Source organism: Monodelphis domestica, chromosome 7, assembly GCF_027887165.1.
Source record: "Monodelphis domestica isolate mMonDom1 chromosome 7, mMonDom1.pri, whole genome shotgun sequence".
Taxonomy (NCBI): domain Eukaryota; kingdom Metazoa; phylum Chordata; class Mammalia; order Didelphimorphia; family Didelphidae; genus Monodelphis; species Monodelphis domestica.
This window is the reverse complement of record NC_077233.1, coordinates 52,605,176-52,624,413: the sequence shown is the minus strand read 5'-3', so window position 1 is coordinate 52,624,413 and position 19,238 is coordinate 52,605,176. Positions and strand designations below refer to the sequence as shown.

The 19,238-nt window shown below is 40.3% G+C and overlaps 1 protein-coding gene across 1 annotated transcript in view; it reads right to left on the bottom strand.

Moving 5' to 3' along the window:
• The window catches only part of IRAK2 (interleukin 1 receptor associated kinase 2), a 57,566-nt gene that overhangs the window by 16,890 nt on the left and 21,438 nt on the right, over positions 1–19,238 (bottom strand). Inside the window, exons 3-7 of the mRNA XM_007500217.3 lie at positions 9,100–9,252; positions 6,505–6,608; positions 3,699–3,893; positions 3,510–3,574; positions 1,189–1,303 (exon numbers count right to left, since the gene is read on the bottom strand). Of these exons, the coding sequence (XP_007500279.2) occupies positions 1,189–1,303; positions 3,510–3,574; positions 3,699–3,893; positions 6,505–6,608; positions 9,100–9,252 (632 nt within the window). The remainder of the gene's footprint in view (positions 1–1,188; positions 1,304–3,509; positions 3,575–3,698; positions 3,894–6,504; positions 6,609–9,099; positions 9,253–19,238) is intronic.

Genomic DNA, 19,238 nt, shown 5'->3' with positions numbered 1-19,238 from the left:
CAGCATCCATATTTCCCTTACCACATTTCCCCTCAACAGTTTCACTGAAGACCAAATCATACTTTTTTAAACTTTCTTTTTTCTTGTTTGTTGGTTGTTGTTTTTTGTTTTGGTTTGGTTTGGTTTATTGGCAGGGATGGGATGGGGATATCTGTGTTTTCTTTTATAACATGGCTAATAAAGAAATTGTTTTGCATGATTTCATATGTATAATTGATCAAATTGTTTGCCTTCTCAGGAAAGGGATTGGGGAGAAAGGAAGAAAATTTGGAACTCAAGAAAAAAATTAATAAATTAAATTTATTTAGACATAATTCATTAGGCATAATTTAATTAAATATTTCTGAATTGAGGAGGCAAGAAATCATCTAGCCCAACCCCCTTAACTTTCAGAAGAATTGACTAAGAATGAAAAAGGGGAGAGATTTCCCTCCAGAGAGGGGAAATTATTTCCCTGAGTTCACAACAGCTAATTAAATGCAGAGCTGGGACTCAAAAGGAAGATCTCCTGGTCCAGCATGACTTCCAATGCATCAGTTAACATCATGGATGGGTTCAGTGAATAGAGTCCTACATCAGGTAAATGCAGGTAAAAGCCCAACCACAATGAACATCATTGCAAAGAAGAGTTCAGTAGAGCAAATTTACAAATTTACAAATATTTGCTCTTTCCCTTTCACCAAGATATTTCTCTGGAGTTGCTTCATTGGAGACAGTCATTGAATGACAATGTCTTCCAAAGTTCCACTGAAGCCGTGATCTCATGTATGGACGTATTCCCTTCACATAAAGATTACAGCACAACTCATCGAGGATCAATAGGTAATAACAAGAGTGAATGGAAAAGAGGGGGAAAAAAGAGTGAATGGAGAGGAAGCAAGGTAGCTCAGTGGAAACAGGAGCTCCTGGGTTCAAATCTATCTTCAGATACTTCTTGGCTGTGTGTGACCCTGGGAAGTCATTTAACCCCAATTGCTTAGCCGGTGCTACTCTCCTGCCTTGCACCCAATCCTTGGTGTTGATTCTAGGACAGATGGTATGGGTTTTTTATTTTTTTAAGAGTGAATGCAGGACATCTGCATAATGTTTGCTATTATTATAAGCTCTGAATGCTTTCTTAAGAGACGAAATAGAAATGGTGAAACAATGACTTCACATGTTCACTTAGGAGCATCTGGAGGCTCTTACCTGACATCGGAGTCTGTCCTCGAGGGAGCCATTGGGCATATAGGGGTGTATCACACTGTGAAACACTTCCCCCGTACAGAAGCCGAGCAAGGGTAATATGTTTTGATGGGAGCACCTGGAAGCAAACACAAGATCAGGATTAAAGAATGAGAGGAGATGAGTTCTTTAATTCCCATACAGAATGCCAGAATCTTGGAGGTGGAGGTGGAGGGGACCTCAGAGCCCATCTAGCCCAAACTATACAGGAAAAAAAAAAAGGTATTCTACCTCCATCCTGCCCAAGAAATAGTCATTCAAGCATGGCATTGAAGCATTGAAGACCTCAAGTGGAGAGAACCTCCCGAGGCAGACCAGCTTTCCTCAACTGGATAACTCGTTGTCAGGAAGTTTTCCTTAGAACAATTCTAAAACTACCTCTCTGCAACTCATAATTCTGGTCTGGATCGCTGCTGAACCCTGCCAATAATCACTGGCATTTATATAATGTTTTAAGGTTTACAAAAAGCTTTTCAAATATTATCTCATTTTTCTCCTCACAACAACTCTGGGAGGTAGGTGCCATTGTCATCCTCATTTTACTTGAGGCAAACAGAAGCTAAGTGACTTGCCCAGGGTCACTCAACCAGCCAAATGTCTACGGTCAGGTTTGAACTCAAGTCTTCCTGACTCTGAGTCAAACGCTCTACCCACTCTGCCACCTCACTGCTCAGAACCATTTCCTAAGAACATTATGAAGTGGGCTCCCAAGCTCTGGCTGTTGTCAATACACAGAAAATCCCAAAGTCTGAAGGATACCTTGGAAACCCACATGGACATTGTATCTTACCCTGCTAATCTCCACCGAGAATAGAAATGACATTAAATTGTACAATATTTGTGAGTAAAAAAAAAGTACAAAAACCATATCAGCCTGCCACAAAGGCTCCTGCTACAATGGAAAGAGAGCCAGATGGAGCCAAGCGACCTGGGTTTGAGTCTCCCTCTGCCACTAATTTGCCTAGTGACACTGGGCAGGCCAGTCTATCTTCTCCCATCCCCAGCTTATTCACCCGTGACATAATACAGACACTACCTTCTGATCAAATGAGATAATAAAGTACTTTGTGAACCATGATGTAATCCATCAATGGCTGCTTTTATTAATGAATTAACAGCAGGAGTGAAGATCGAAGTAAAACATTTTGTAAACTTTTTTACTATTAAACATTCAGCTCTAGTTAATACTATTATTTTGTTATTAATAATGATTAGATGGACACTAAATCATTTCATAATCACTGCCATTGATACAGTAATTTAAGGGTTACAAATGACTATACACCTGTTTATCTCATTTGAACATCACAAAACCCCCAGGAAGGAGACGCCGCAAATGTTATACTCATTTTACATCTGAGAAAACTGAACCTCCAAGGAAGAAAAGGAATTGTCCAAAGCCCCATGGCTAGTGTCCGAGGCAGAATTTGAACACAGGACTGCATATTCTGTACTCTATGCTGCTCCAAATTTTCTTTTTTCTAAAGTCTTTTCGATTCTAAAATGCCATTTTAATGGGAGATTCACTCTCAGCTGAGCATCAATACAGCCAAGTTCTATTCCCAGGCTGCTGTCCAATTTCGGAAAAGTGACTGTGATGTTCCTGTTACAACCAAGTTCATGTGGGCTTTTCTATGCGTGGGTTTCTTTTTGTGAAATGAGACCGGTGTTATGAGTTACCTTCGAAATTGGGGCAGCTAGATGGTACAGCAGATGGAGCCGTGGATCTGGAGTCAGAAAATGGAGTCCCAACAGAGCAATTACTAATCGGGGGTGACTAGAGCTTGTTCTTCAGAGGGCACCACGTTTAGAAAGCAGCTAGATGGCACAGTGATAGAGCACTGGGCCCAGAGTCACTTACTAGCTGTGTGACCCTGGGCAAGTCATTCATCCTGTGTGCCTCAGTTTCCTCATCAGTAAAATGAGCTAGAGAAGGAAATGGCAAACCTCTCCAGTATCTTTGCCAAGAAAACCCCAAATGGGGTCACAAAGAGGTGGGCATGCCTCAAAATGACCAAATACAAGCCATTCAAATGTATATAGAAGTATAGGGTCTTTGTTTTCAAGATTAAAATTGAAAATCTATTAAAGTAACATTATAGCAACATTTACCATCAGAAGATGGTAAAATCTCATGGATATTTTGTAAGAGATTCATTCAAGAGATCTGGTTTCCAGTCCCGCGGGCAAACCTCTTTCAGTTTCTTCATTTGTAAATGTCCATCTCTATGACACTAGTATGGATGTGCCATTGTAATCGAAGCTCTTTCCAACCAGACACTTACCTAAGGCAAATCTGGACTTCCATGTGGAAGAAACTCTCAACGGATAGATTTCTTGGGCACCTGGTCTGTGGGAAGCAAAATGACATGGAAATGCTTTTTGAAAAGAGCCTCCATCATTGAACACCTTCTTGCCCATCTCTCCCTGCTCCAGTCCTGTCCCATTCGCTCATTTGGTAGACAAATACTTGCCTTTTGGAGCTTCTTAAAGACATACGTTATGTTGTGTCTTTGCCCTTTATAGACATCAGCAAACGTCCCTTGGCTGATTTTGTTCTCTTGGCCAAATCCATTGGTAGCCTTGATCACTTCCATTTCAGTCCAGTAAAGGCTCTCGCCATTTAGACTCAGGAGTGGTTGATGCTGAGTAATGTAGGCATGACAATTCTACGAACCCAGAGAGAAGAGATAAGCAGATCATAAAGTGCTGTTCTTCATGCAAGGAGGGGGAACCCTAAACACAGTCACCTCAAAATTTTCCTAGAGCTTAAACCATTTCAACTTAATCATTTTAAAAGGGAGAAGTGACTTGTCCAAGGTCACACAGAAAGATATTGGCAGAGACAGGATCCAAACCCAGATCTCCTGATACCTGACCAAGGCATATTTCTGCCTCTCTATTCCTGGAAGAAAAAGCAAGGAGGTTAGTACCATTAAGTGATGTTGAGGTCCAATGAGCATAGATCTGCAGAGATAGCAGTGTGGTATTATACAAGAAAAAAAAAATAACCTGTTGGATTGGAGTCCAAATATAAGTATTTGAACCCAAGCTATGTGACCCACTTACAACCATGGTGACCTTGAACAAGTCATTTTCCTCTTCTGAGTTTTGTTTTCTCAACCATAAAATAAAGAGCCAGGCAAGACTCTCTCTCCAAGTCTATCTAAATCCTGTTCTTCAAAGGGCTTTTTTTTAAAAACCCTCACATTCCATCTTAGATTCAATACTGTGTATTGGTTCCAAGGCAGAAGAGTGGTAAGGGCTAGGCAATGGGGGTTAAGTGACTTGCCCAGGGTCACACAGTTAGGAAGTGTTTGAGATTATATTTGAACCCAGGACCTCTTGTCTCTGGGCCTAGCTCTCAATCCATTGAGCCAACCAGATGCCCCCCCAAAACTTTTTAAATCTATTAATAATATTTTATTCCCCCAAATGACCTTTACAGGTTATTTTTTTTATATTTTATATATATATACATATAAAATAAATTTCAACTCAAATTTTGCCAGTTCCAGATCCAGCCCTCCAAGTCTATTGTAACACCTTAGTATATAGTTTGTTTGGGTATTCATTAGATAGTAAGTATCTCCTTCCAAAACAATTATTAATGACAATATTGAGATTATTATTCTAATTAATTATTAAATTTCACAAGCAAATAAGCAACACCACCATCTTACTCAAGCAAGTTTCTCCTGTGCTGTACAATATTATCAATTCAAACTCTACTCATTCAGAACTTGTGTGCACTCTGATGCAAGCTGGACAACGATTCAATAATGCAATAGATTGCAGAGGGAATGTTTTTATGACAATTTATTTCTAAGTTCTTAGCAATGATTTGTAGACAATGAATGAGCTTTAACTTTGGAATTCTGAATTAGTGTAGTATGAATTAATGTGGCTTAACTTTACAAAAGAAATTTCCTTGAATTTGGCTGGAGGTTGAGAGAGGGGCTGGGAAAATGTTTAAAGTAAAGTTATCTTTAAAAATGGATAGTCGAGGGGGCAGCTGGGTATCTCAGTGGATTGAGAGCCAGGCCTAGAGATGGGAGGTCCTAGGTTCAAACCTGGCCTCAGACACTTCCCAGCTGTGTGACCCTGGACAAGTCACTTGACCCCCATTGCCTAGCCCTTACCACTCTTCTGTCTTGGAGCCAATATACAGTAAGGGTTTAAAAAAAAAAATGGATAGTCGACAGATTCGTAATCATCAGATCTCCAAACTATGAATCAGAGAATCACTCAATAATATTTGTCTCCTCACTCTAGGGTTTTAGGAGCTAAATTAGGTATTATCTTAAGGAGTTGAGACATTTGTTCTTCTGTCTTCATAATAATGAAGAGAGAAGAATCAGTGATGAAAATAGTTCTTTTATGGGAATCCAGGCAGGTCCTAAGGGGCCTCCATTTGGTTCACCTTAATCTGGTGATATGCTTACAAATACTCAAAATTAATTTCTTTTAAAAAGATTCTATGGAGGAGGAGTCAAGATGGTAACATGGAGGCAGTGAACGTTCTGACCTCTGAAACCCCTTCCTCACTGATTAAAAACAAAATGCTCCTAGGGAAATGAAAACCAAATTTAATAACAGGACAGAGCTAAGGAACCTTCCTGCTGGACTCAACTTAAAAGATCCAGCACATAATGAGAGGATCAAGATGGGCAACTACCGGGAGGAAAAGAAGTGGAAAATATGAGCAAACAACAAAAAGAAAAAAGAAATTACAATCAACAGTTTCTATGCAGGCAATGAACAAAGAGCAAATGTAACAAAGGAAGATCAAGGAACACCAAGCAAAAACACAGAAACTCCAACAAACTGGACACAGGCTTTGGAAGAACTCAAAATACAATTCAAAACACAATTAAGAGAGGCTGAAGACAATTGGGAAAAGAACTTAAAATGCAGGATAAGTCATCTAGAAACAGAGGCACTTGAACAAGAAAATAGTGTCTTGAAATCCAAAATTAATCAGCTTGAAAATGAAGCAAAGGAGATGAATGATGAACTCCAAAGAAAATCAGACCATGAGGAGGATGACCAAAAAGCCAGGGATGAAATTAAGTCTTTAAAAACCAGAATACAACAATTAGAAGCAAGCAACTTCACAAGTCAGCAGGAAACTAAAAAGATTCTACGACTCAAACTTCCCACTAAGGCTGAAGGAAGTATTTCAAAAATAATGTTTTTTGTAGGGAGAAATGACAAATGATATTAGCTGTGAAAATAGCTGCCTTGAGATTTTAGTGGCAGCCATGGATGGGATTTTACCTTTATATCTGAAGTAGAAGGATTTGTCTTTAAGGAATGAGGGAGGTCATCTTCAATAAAAGGCAGCTGTAAGACTCGGTTTGAGCATCCACTTGGACCTGGCTCTGAAATTGAGAATGCATGAAATATGACTGCTTTGATCATATTCATTCATATCAGCTATAAGAAGGTAGATTTGTCATTCAGAGGAAGAACTGTGGGAGTAGAAACACAGAAGAAAAACAACTGCTTGATCACATGGGTCAATGGGGATATGATTGGGGACGTAGACTCTAAGCTATCACCCTAGTGCAATTATCAATAATATGGAAATAGGTCTTGATCAATGACACATGTAAAACCCAGTGGAAGTGTTCGTCAGTTAAGGGAAGGAGGTTGGGGGAAGGGGAGCGAAAGAACATGACTCTTGTAACCATAAAAAATATTCTAAATTAATAAAATTAAATATAAAAAAAGAAAGTAGATGTGTTAAGGGGGAAACACTCTATTCAATGTCCCATCCAGTGGCCAATAGTATTTTAAGACTAAGCTACGGTTCAATATGTTATTATCTATCCTCTACCCTGATCTACTTTACTCTCTCATACTTTGCAAATGACTCCTACTCACAAAATCCAATTGTCTTTCCTCAGCATTCATCCTCTTTGACTTTATTTTTTTTTAATAACTTCTGACAGTTCAGAATGATTTCTCCCTTGGCTTCCATGATACTGCATTTTCCTGATTCTCCTCCTTCCTCTCTGACCATTCCTTGATGAGCTTCTTTCCCTTCTCCAGATGACTATAAGTGATTCTCAAGATTTTGTTCTCAGGGTTATTTTCCTTTTCCTGTTTTGGCCCTCTCAGCCACCTCCATTGGCTTTGGTGACTTCTAGATCTATATCTCCAACCCCAGCTTCTAGCCTGAACTTCAACCCTTCATTTCCACTTATAAGTTGGACATTTTCATTTGGACGATCTACCAAAACCTCAGACTCAACATATCTAAGCCTGATCCCACCATCTGCCTCTCACCCCAACGAATTTTTCCTCCAGTCTTTCCCATTGTCATTAACAGCACCACCATTTTCCCATTCTTGTCTCTTACTCCTCCCAATCATCCCTTACATCTTATCAGTTGAGGAGTATAGTCCATTCTATCTCTGAAAAACTTTGAATATCTGGCCCCTTCCTTTTGACCCTACTGCCTTCTTTGTCTCTAAACTGAGTTATTTTAATAGCCTTCTAACATATCACTACATCTGATCTCTTTTCTCTCTTATCTAGTCTACAAATGGCTGCCAAAATCATTTTTAAATGTACAGTTCTCATCATTCGAGTGATCAAAAAGCATGACTGGCTCCTTGGTGCCTACTGGGCAAAGGTAAAACTTGGTAACTTAGTTTTTAAGATTTTACACAATCTGGCTCCAACCTGTACCTTCCCTGGCTTATCTGCAGCATCTTCTTGACAGACTCTACAATCCAGCTAAACTGGATTACTCCAGATCTCTCAAATATGCCCTCACATTTCCTAACTGTGTTTTTGTTCATGTCCGTCCTCTTCTCCTAGAATGTCTTCACCCTCTTCTCTTTTCCTGATGAAACTTGTTTCAGGCTGGGTTTGAACTTAAATCTGTCTTGACTCCAAGGTCAGGGCTCTAGCCACTGTGCCACTAAGCTGCCAAAGAACCATTAACAACTCCTCACTGAATTCAGATGCCAACCATTTCTGAATCTAAATGCACCATTTTCTAGCCCAAGTACTAAGTATACCATTCTCTAGGTGTCAAATTCAAATAGAAAAGGGGCCACTAATCTGTACCTAAAGATCCCTGTGGGTTACATATTGACTTAATTTTAAAGTATATATGGTGTATCTATAGTTTACTGTATTTGGATTTATTTTTTTTATATTTCCCATTTGCATTGGAAAAAAATTAAGAACCATTGGAAAAATCTAGCTCAGCCCCCCTTGGGCCATGCAGTCCAGTGCTCTGTGTTTAATACCTCTGCCCTAGCCCACCCATCTTCATCTTTTCCACAAGAATAGTGGTTCAGTTGACTAGACATCTTTCAGTTGTATCTGACTCTTTGTGACTCCATTTGAGACTTTCTTGGCAGAGATACTAAAGTAGTTTGCCATTTCCTTCTCCAGCTCATTTTTTACCAATGACAAAACTGAGGCAAACAGGTATAGTGACTTGTCCTGTGTCACACAGCTGGTAAATGTCTAAGGTCAGTTTTGAACCCAGGAAGCTGAGTCTTCCTGACTCTTTCCATTGTGCCACATAGCTGGCCAACAAGAATAACATGAGATGTTTAATCAAATTCTTTGCTAAACATCTAGGGAACTAAACTTGATGGTATTTCTTGATTTACTCATTTAATAATCTTACCAAAAAAGAAAGAAAAGATAAGTCAATATTGTTATTATCAACCTCATTCCTATTCTTGGGTATGGCACAGTGATGTGCCTAGAGCATCCTCTTAGGAACTATGAGACACAGGGGTGAATGTCAAGAGCTGACCTTTTCCAGACTGATTCTATCAGTGATTCTACACCCTAGAACATTTGCTTTTGTTCTAGGCCATCACATCTTGTTCCTGGAAGTACCTGAGCTGGAGGAGGGAGTCAATCCTGATGATTTCTGAAGACCTTTTTCTTGAGTTTCCTCAGGTTTTCTTAGTGAAGCCAGAGAGGACTTCCCAGGGTGCGTAGAGTCAGGAAGAACATGAGAAGCACTAGCAATTTCGGGAATGGCCCCCCCTAAAACAGGAGAAAATGAGAAGAGGATTTTCGTGATGTCAGTGAAGAGGAGCCAGATGATAGAGGAAAAGGACTGCTCACATTAGGAAGTTACCCTTTCCCTGCAACTCAGTTTCCTCATCTATAAGTGAGAAGGTTGTATTAGGGGATCTTTAAAGAACCTTTACTCCACACATCAAGCACCTAAGATTTTGAAAAGTACTTTTAAGCACTATTTAAATGTGAACTAGTAGTAGGAGAAGTAAGAGGAGGAGGAGGAGCATTTTGTTATGGTTGTAGGAATTCCCCCCATTGAGGCAGGAATCCACCTATGAGGTCTAGTCTTGGAATACAACCAGAAGCTGAGAGAGGCTCATAAAGAAAGTGGTAAGTGGGAGGTTGGGGTGATGGGAGTGAGCCTCATACTCCCTGACACCAAGGCTAACTCTCTGTCCCCTCTTCTCACACTGGCTCTCAAAGTCCCTTTAACACCATCTGATTCCAATTCACAACTCACTTCACACCATAGAATACGTTTAAGTTTCCCAATAGAACTACACATTCCAATTGGAGTATCTCATTCCAGAAAGGAGCTTAGAATTCAAAGTCTGTCCTTTGGTTTTGAAGGGGACCAATGGCATCGCTGGGTAATGTATGAGGCATGCATGGAGGATTAGAACCTCTGGTGGGAGGGAAAAGAATCCTGAACTAGTTTAGAGGTTTTGAACAAATCCTTTTACCCCTCTGGATCTCAACATCTTTATCTGTAAAAAAGAATGAATGAATGGAGGAGCGGGGGTTGGGGGGGGGCAGCTAGGTGGCATAGTAAAAAGAAGTCAGGTCTGAAGTCTGGAGGACCTGGGTTCAAATCTGCCCTAAAACACTTTTTACCTCTGTGACCCCAGCCAAGTCACTCAACCCATTTGCCTAGCCCTTCTATCTTAAGAGTCGTTACTAAAACAGAAAATAAGAGTTTTTTAAAAATGAATGAATGAAGCTATTGCGCTTAATAAGCTTTACAGTTCTTTTCAGCTCTAAAATCTTAAAAACACTTAAACATCTATCCTTATTTTACAGATGAGACAAACTGATTGCAAGGAAGAGTTCCAGGTTCCCAAATTAACTGTTGGCCTTACTGATCTAGTAAATTTCCCCTTGCCTCTCCCATGGAATTTCTGTCATCATTCAGTTCAGCACTTATTAAGCACCTACTATGTATAAAGTATACAATTAGTGGAGAATCTCAATCCTAGACAATTTCAAAAGCAAGTTGTTATTTTCAAACATGAACAATAACTGGGTCCTGAGTTGGTCACTTAATTTCTTGGTACCCCCAGGAGATTCTCTAAGCCTAGAAGTTGGAGAGAAGACGCCCAGCACTTTGAATTCCTCCCTGGGAGCTCCATCCACTGATGCAACCATACACACAACAACAAACAACTAAACAAAAAACTAGTGACTGGAATAAGCCAATTTGACCTAGTAAATTCTTCCTGGCAGGCAGATCCTGAAGGGGCCTGCTTGAATAAAAGGACTGAAAAGAATTTGGTCTATTAAAGCCTTGGAAATGGAAGGGAGTTCACAAGGCACAACGTTCAGCATTAGAGCGGTCTCTCAGCAAGTTAATAGCAATCTCAGGGACACCTCTTTGCCCATCTCTGAGCTACGTGAAAGTTTCTGGTGAAACCTCCCATCTGGCACTTGGGCAGCATAGCGAATAGGGCAAACAAGATCACAGGGTTCTTGGCATAAGGCTTGGTGGAGGGATTGAGGAAGTTATTAGTTCTATGAGAACAGAGTTCCCAGAGAGATCAGGGACCCATTCCAAGACTCAGCATGAGTTAATCCCAGAGATGGGAAGAGAAATCCTTCTCAAACTGGCACATCCTTCATCAGAGACTGAGAAGACCACGGGACAAGTTTAAAGTCCAGCTCGGACACATACTGTCTGTGTCACCTCCAACTGGTCACATTTCACCTCTTGAGACTGTTTGCTTTAATCCTAAAGCGTCATCGATACACATTTATTAAGTATCTCCTGTATGCTGGGCTTTGGGGATACGAAGAGCAATTAAAAGGTAAATTCTAACGGGGAGAGAACAGGTCCACATATAGGTATATTAAAAAAAAAAATCTAAAATAGGGGCAGCTCGTGATAATGCATGTATAACCCAGAAAAATTAAAATTAGGCAAATAAATAAAATAGGGGCAGTTGGGTGGCTCAGTAGATAGAGAGCCAGGTCTAGGGATGGGAAGTCCTGGGATCAATCTGACCTCAGACACTTCCTAGCTGTGTGACCTTATATGAAGACAGAAAGGAAAGAGTTTTGTTTCAGGTTTTTTTTTTTTAATCTAAAATAAATAATAAAGTAGCTGTTATAATGATATAAAATGATTTAAAAATAAATAAAAATAGATGATAAAAATTATTTTAAAAATAAATTATAAAATAAATATAAAATTAAATTAAATTTTAAAAAAGTAAGTTTTGAAGAAGGTTACGAATTCCAAGAGGAAAGAGAAGAAAGACAATTCAAAGCACAGAAACTCTGTGAAATATGTCTTAAATATCTGATGTACATTTGCATAGTACTTTAGAGTTTTCAAAGCCCTTTTTTGTACAACTCTGTGACATAACTAGTGAAAATATTATCATCTCCACATTACAGATGAGGAAACCAAGGCAGAGAGAAGTGACTAACCCAAAGTCACACATTTAGCAGTAAATGGCAGAGCCAGGATCCAAATTTAGACCTTCTGGCTCCAAGCCTACCCTGCTACCTTTCCCTCTTCTGCCTTCCCCTGCAGGTGTTCCATTTTCTGTCTCTAAACAGAAACCATGTAGTACATGGAGAGTTAGCTTGAAGAGAGTTAACCTGGGGGCAAGGGCACTGAATTTCTTACATACCTCAGTTTCCTCATCTGTAAAATGGGAATAATAATAATAATACCTGAAGTACCAGCTTCCCAGGTTTGTTGGGATTCATCATAAAGAATCAGTGCCAGGTAGACAGCAGCCAGAATAACTAGGGAGTGGGGCAGAGAGGCTTCCATTGGTGACCACCATCGTTCAAAGCTCAGTTCCTTCCCTCCCGGGTTTTTCCTTGCTAAGGACACTGGAAATTCCCGGGAGAATTTGTCTGGCTGATTCCTGATTCTTCCAATGGTGACTCATGTATGTTTTTGCTGTAAAAAAAAATCAGCTTCCAAGAACAATGGGTCTGAGTACCTCTCTGTCTCTGGAATAAGATGAGTCCCAGCTCTCAGGTCTCAGCAGTCACAACTTCTGACTCTGCCTGGGGACAGGAAACTTGACCACTCACTCTTTTGGAGACCAAGTTTAAGTTATTGATAGATCCAGCCACCATCAGAGCCTTTAGGACAATACACTGACCTTTTCTTGACTTCAAAAGTGCAGCTAATAGCTTGCATTTATGGAATTCATATATCAACAATGTTTTAAGGCTCACAAAGCTCTTCACAGTTTGCAAAGCTCTTCCCACCCTGCTCCAGGTAGGGCTAACATTAGTAGCCTCCTTTTTACAGCTAAATAATTCACCCATGATCCTACAGGTAGTAAGTGCCTGAATCAGAATTTGAACCCAGGGCTCCTGATTCCAATTCAGTATTCTTTCCACCATGTTCATTTGATTCCCAGAACAATTCTCTGAGTCCAATAATGCAAATAATATTTACCCCTCCTCTGCAGAAAAGGAAACAAAGATTGATAGGAATTGTGCTCATTTCCCTTTTATAAAGGGTTTAGCACAGTGCTTGGTACATAGTAGGTTCTATATAAATGTTAGGTGTTATTATTATTATTATTAGTCAATACACAGCTAGTCAGTGGAAGAAACAGAACTAAAATTCACAGACTTTATGTTGAAGATTTTTTAGCTTTTATGTTATTTAATTTAAACCCTTACCTTCTACCTTAGAATCAATACTAAGTAGCAGTTCCAAGGCAGAAGAGTGGTAAGGGCTAGGCAATGGGGGTTAAGTGACTTACCCAGGGTCACATAGCTAGGAAGTGTCTGAGGCCAAATTTGAACCCAGGACCTTCCATCTCCATACTAGGTCCTCTATCCACTGAGCTGCCCCTTCTTTTATTTTATTTTAAAATTTAAAAGCATTTATTTTTCTTTCTCTCCCACTCATCCTACAACTTAAGGGAAAAGAAAAGAAGAAAAACAAAGCCTTGTAATAAATACACATAATTCTGCAAATCAAACTCCCATATCAACCATGTCCAAAGCTGTCTGTATCCTAAGTCTTCATCATAAATCCAACCCTTCCTTCTCTATCAGCAGGCAGACAACATGGCTCGTCATTCCTCTGAAATCATAGCTGATCGTATTGTTCCGAGTTGTTTGCTTTAAAACGCTGGTTTTTATTATAAGAAACTGATCTGTTAGTTTGCTTACTTTGTTCTGTATTAGTTCACTTAAGTCCTCCAAAATTATTCTTCTCTTCATTCCTCATGGCACAATAGTATTCCAACCTACTATAATTTGCTCCATTTCCCCCCTGATGGGCATCCCTTTAGTTTCCACTTCTTTGCCACTACAAAAAGAGCAGCTATGGATATTTTTGTCCATATGGGTCATCTTCCTCTGGTTTCACACTCTTTGGGATATACGCCTATCTGTTCAGGTCAAAGAGTACACAGTTCAATGCCTTAGTCCCAAACGGCTCTCCAGAATAGCTGATTCAATTCCCAGCAATACCAGGTATGTACATAATATGCCCATTTTTCTGTAGTTCCCCCCATGATTGTTTGCTTGTTTGTTTTTATTAAAACGCTTACCTTCCAGCTTAGAATCAATACTGTGTATTGGTTCCAAGGCAGAAGAGCAAGGAGCTAACTGACTTGCCCAGGGTCACATAGCTAGGAACTGTAAGGATGGGGAGCAGGGAAGATTTGGAGCCCTGACATGAGGACTGAGACAGAACCAGGGCCAGTTGGAGAGCAAAGGCTTCTGGAAAGGAGAAAACGGACCGGAGAGAGTTCTGAGGAGCCACTGGAATTCTGGTCTGGGACTTGGACCTGACAGGACTGGTTCGGGGGCTGAGGTATCACCAAAGCCACCTGAGAGGATCCTGTTTGTACCTTCAAGCCTAAAATTGATCTTCCTTCAAACAAACATCTCCAACCTTCCTCAGTCTGAAGAAAAGCTATCAAAGACCCCTAAGGGGGCACTGTGGACTGTCAGAAAGGAGCACATAGCTCCCTTGATCTTTCCTGCCTTCCTGGACCTATTTCTTTGTAATCTCTTAGGACAAAGGGTTAATTAAGCTTTTAGAGGGATTATTTTAGCTGGGACAGGACAGAGAAATCTGATTGAGCAAGATTACATGCCTTTCAGATCAAGTACCATATAGGAAATAATAAGGCAGCCTGTTCCCTCTTACCCTCACCCAGTTACCTGAGACTCTATTAAACCCTTCTTAAAGCAGTCAGATATTTGTCAAGCCTCTCAATGTTGTGTGAAAGGGTTTACAATACAGAACCAGAGACAAACATCTCAGAGTGCCTGAGATCATCTCCTCAGAGGTAAGGCCCCTTTGCTGGGGTCCACCTCTAGATCCCCTCCAAGAGAGAGGCACTGAGGACATCCACAAGAGTAGCTGATAGGGGAGATTGTCTTCAGATTCCCTTCAGCCATTTCTTCAAGGGAAACAGAGTGATAACTGACAACCTTGTATATCACAAGAGAGAGGGTGGGAGACAACACACTGTTCCTGTTCCTGAAGCCATTTCCTACCCTCACTGATATGCCTTCATTATCAGTGGAGAAGAACATTTATTATAACATCAAGAATATCTATTTTTACAGAACTCTCAGGCTAGATTTGAACCCAGGACCTAGGGCTGGCTCTCAATCCACTGAGCCATCTAGCTATCCCTTGATCCTTTGCCCTTGTAAACAGAGACCAAAAATGGAGAGAAGGGGAAAAGGGAGTTTCTTTCCCTCAATCCCTTGTTTAGAGAATGGCTTTGTGAATTTCCAAAAGTCAGAAGATTTAGACTTCTTGTCTGTCTTATGTTGTTTACTCAATTAGTCTTGTCCTATTCTCCATGACCCCATTTGGAGATGTTGGGGGGCAAAGATTCTAGAGTGCTTCTCCATTTCCTCCTCCAACTCAGTTTACAGATAAGGGAACTGAGGCACTATTAAGTAACTTGTCTGGAGTCATAGCTAGGAAGTATCCGAGATCAGATTTGAACCGAGTCCTCCTGACTCTAGGATCATCCTTCTGTCCACTATCTTCTTATCTTATCCACTATCTTATCTTCTTATCTTAACAGTATCCCAGGACACCAGGGACTGATGGCCCCATCTAAACCTGAGACATTTACCCAAGACAACATAGGCATACCAAGGAAAGGCAGCTTGTGAAGGACCATCCGTACAGGTATCCCTTCCACGGTATGACTTTCCCCATCACAGTTTTAATAAAGCTCAGGTTAGCATCAGAAATTAAATGGGAATTTGGGGGAGTTTTGTGGAAACCTCAAATGACACACAGACCAGCAGATGACAGAGAAAAAGTTTAGAAACTCGGAAATGCATAAAATTTATGTTTAATTTTATAGAATAGCAACATATTTTATACCATCAATCTTACACAATTTCTCTTACTTAGAAATAGCCCTGTAAAAATGGAGATTTGAACCCCAGACTTCAATCCCCAGAAGTCCTTGGCACTTCCCAGAATGCCCTATAATCTCACCTGAGATCCCCACCTGGGCTGAGAACAAATTGGGTATTTAAACTGACTGTATCGTCTACTTGGGCTCTCTGCTTCCGCTTCTAAGCACACACATCTCTCTACCTGGCAGGCAAGATGTAGTGAGTAGGTTGCACCTGCTTTCTTATTCTGTATTTTCTTTATCCTTGATTTCTAATAATCTTTAATAAATCTCTAAAATATAATACTTTTAGTAGAAAAACTAATTTAACTGTTACAGCCCATAAAAGAAAAAGAAAGGCTTTAGACTTCTTCTCTGGAGGAAGAGGAAGCCAAAAGATTTTATAAGGATTTTCCAGACTGAGGGGGCATCGTACCTCTAACCCCTGCAATGGAGAAGGTATACTCATACTAGAGAAACCAGTTCTGGCCTCTGGCGCTACTTCTAGTACCCCAAAGGGGAAAATTAGTCAACCACCATCTGAGGACCCAGCCTGCCAGTCAGAATTGCCTTTGGGAGTTGGGAAGTAGCCCTGGTGGAGGTGCTACATCTTATCTAAGTGGTCATTCAATCTCAGAACAAAATCTCTATGAAGCTGAGGAGACAGTTCCTTATATGACTCTGTTCCCTCATGCTGTGTTTACTTGTTGACTATCCTTTAAGGTGATCCCCTCACTCCATGAAGTCTTCCCTGATATTCAGGTCAGAAATTCTCTTTCCTTCCTTTGTTCCTTGGTTAATATTTGGCTTAGATCTCTCCCATATTTCTAATGGGGCAGCTAGGTGATACAGTAGATAGAAAGCTAGGTTTAAGAGTCTGGAAGATCTGAATTCAAATCCAGGCTCAGACACTTAGCAGCTGTGTGACCCTGAGCAAGTCACTTCACCTTTTTGCCTCAGTTCTTCATCTGTAAAATGAGCGGGAGAAAGAAATGGCAAACCGCTCCAGTATCTTTGCCAAGAAAACCCCAAATCGGGTCATAAAGAGTCAGATTGGGCTAAAACAACTGAGCAACCACCTCTCCAGTATTCTTTACACCTTATTCATTCATACATACACTGCCATCTGGTGACACTGGCCTTCTAGCTGTTCCTCAGACACAACACTCCATCAAGGCAGCTAGATGGCAAGGAGCCAATAAAACCCAATGTCAAGTCCTTCCATAGCCATTTATTAGCTGCGTGATTCTGAACAAGTCATTAAGCTTCTTTTTGCCTCAGTTTCCTCATCTATAAAATGGGAATAGTAATAGCAACTACCTCCCAGGGTTGTTGTGAGGATAAAATGAGATAATATTTGTAAAAACACTTTGCATCTTTCTAGCACTATCTAAATGTTAGCTCTTATTTTTATCTCCTGATTCTGGGCATTTTCACTGACTTTCACTCAAGCCTAGAATTCTCTCCTTCCTCATCTCCACCTTTTAGTTTTGCTTGCTTCCTTCAAGTTCCAACTAAAATAACACCTTCAATTAAAAGGTTTCCCCCAATAACCACCTTTGAAATGTTCTCATTATATTTTTCTTTTCCAGATTACTTGCCAGTACAATTTTTAATTATCATTTTCTGATATTTTGTGATCCACATTCTCTCCCTCCCTCGGATCCCTCCCCACTCCACAAGATGGCAGGCGGTCTACACATGTGCTAACATGCAATAAATATTTCCATGTTCTTCATGTTGTAAAAAAAGGCATAGGTCAATTATTTAAGAAAAAAACTCATGAAGGAAATAAAGGGCAGGATGATGCGCTTCAATGTGCATGCAGATTCATCAGTTTCTTTTAGGGTGGTAGAGACACTTTTCCATCACGAGTCTTTCCAATCCTCCTTAACACAAATGCCTTCCCTCTGAGATTTTTCCCAGTTTGTCCTGTATACACTTTATTTGTACATTTGTTGTTCCATTGTTTCGGTTGTGTCCAATTCTCTGTGACCCCATTTGGAGTAACCTTGGCAAAGATCCCAGAATGATTTGCCATTTCCTTCTCCAGTTCATCTTAAAGATGACGAAACTGAAGCAAACAGATTTAACTGACTTGCCCTGGATCATATAACCAAATGTCTGAGGGTGGATTTGAACTCAGGTCCTCCCAACTCTAGGCTGGGTGCTCTGCCCACTGTGCCACCCAGCTGCCTGGATTAGTATATTTGTACATAGTTGTTTGCATACATTTCCTCATTAGACTTTGAGTTCCTTGAGTGCAGGGACTGTTTTGCCTTTCATAGGTTTGCTTAAATTCTTTTTGCCTCAGTTTCCTCAATTATAAAATGGGATAATAAGAGCACCCACCTCACAGAACTGCAAAAATCAAATAAGATGATATTTATAAAGCACTTAGTACAGCACCTGGTATATCCTAGGTGCTTATTGTTTATTGACTGACCTCTCCTGTGTTCTTTCCTTAATTTATTTTAGGATCCCCAGTGTATAATGCTTAAGAAGGGCTGGTTGATGATTGACTGATAGAGCAGGCTGTTTGTGTCAAAGTGCCTTTTCTGCCAACTAGGAATTCCATGAGAACAAGCCTGGATTATACATCATCTATGTATCCACCCTTTAGTTAGTGTTTAACACAGAAACTTGGGGAATAGCCAGGATTTCATCAGGATGACTTCCTCCTTCTGCTGATGCAAGTCACAACCCTAAAACATTTCATTAATTGCTGTGGGGGGAAAAAAACATCTTTTGGTAGGATTTACAACTCTCACTCAGGGTGCCCCAAAAGTGTTTGGGGGTGCCCTTTATACACTCTGTAGTCAACAAAGTACTTTACTCAACCTGTAAGGGAGAGAGTTCCATTACTATTAATCCTATTTTACAGATGGCAAAACTGAGGCTCAGAGACAAGACTTGCCAAAGATCATATAGCTATTAAAAGTCTGAACCCAGGAATCAGACACTACTTTCTTAACATCGAGTTTAATGTTTGTTTTCTCCCCACTAATCCATACTGGGGGTAGCTAAGTGGCACAGTGGTAGAGCTCTAGGCTAAGAGTCAAGAAGACCCATGTTCAAATCTGGCCTCATACTCATTAGCTGTGACTCTGAGCAGGTCACTTAACCCTGTTGGCCTCAGTTTCCTCATCTATAAATTGAGCTGGAGAAGGAAATGGCAAACCACTCCAGGATCTTTGCCAAGAAATCCCCAATGGGATCATAAAGAGTTGGGCACAACTGAAACAACTGTAAACAACAATTTATGCTATCTCAAGTTAACTGATTAATGCATCAAATGGAAATAAAAAGATGTTCAGAGAGGGAAGGGGTCTTGCCTACAATGACACCATCCCAGAACCAGGAATAGTTAGA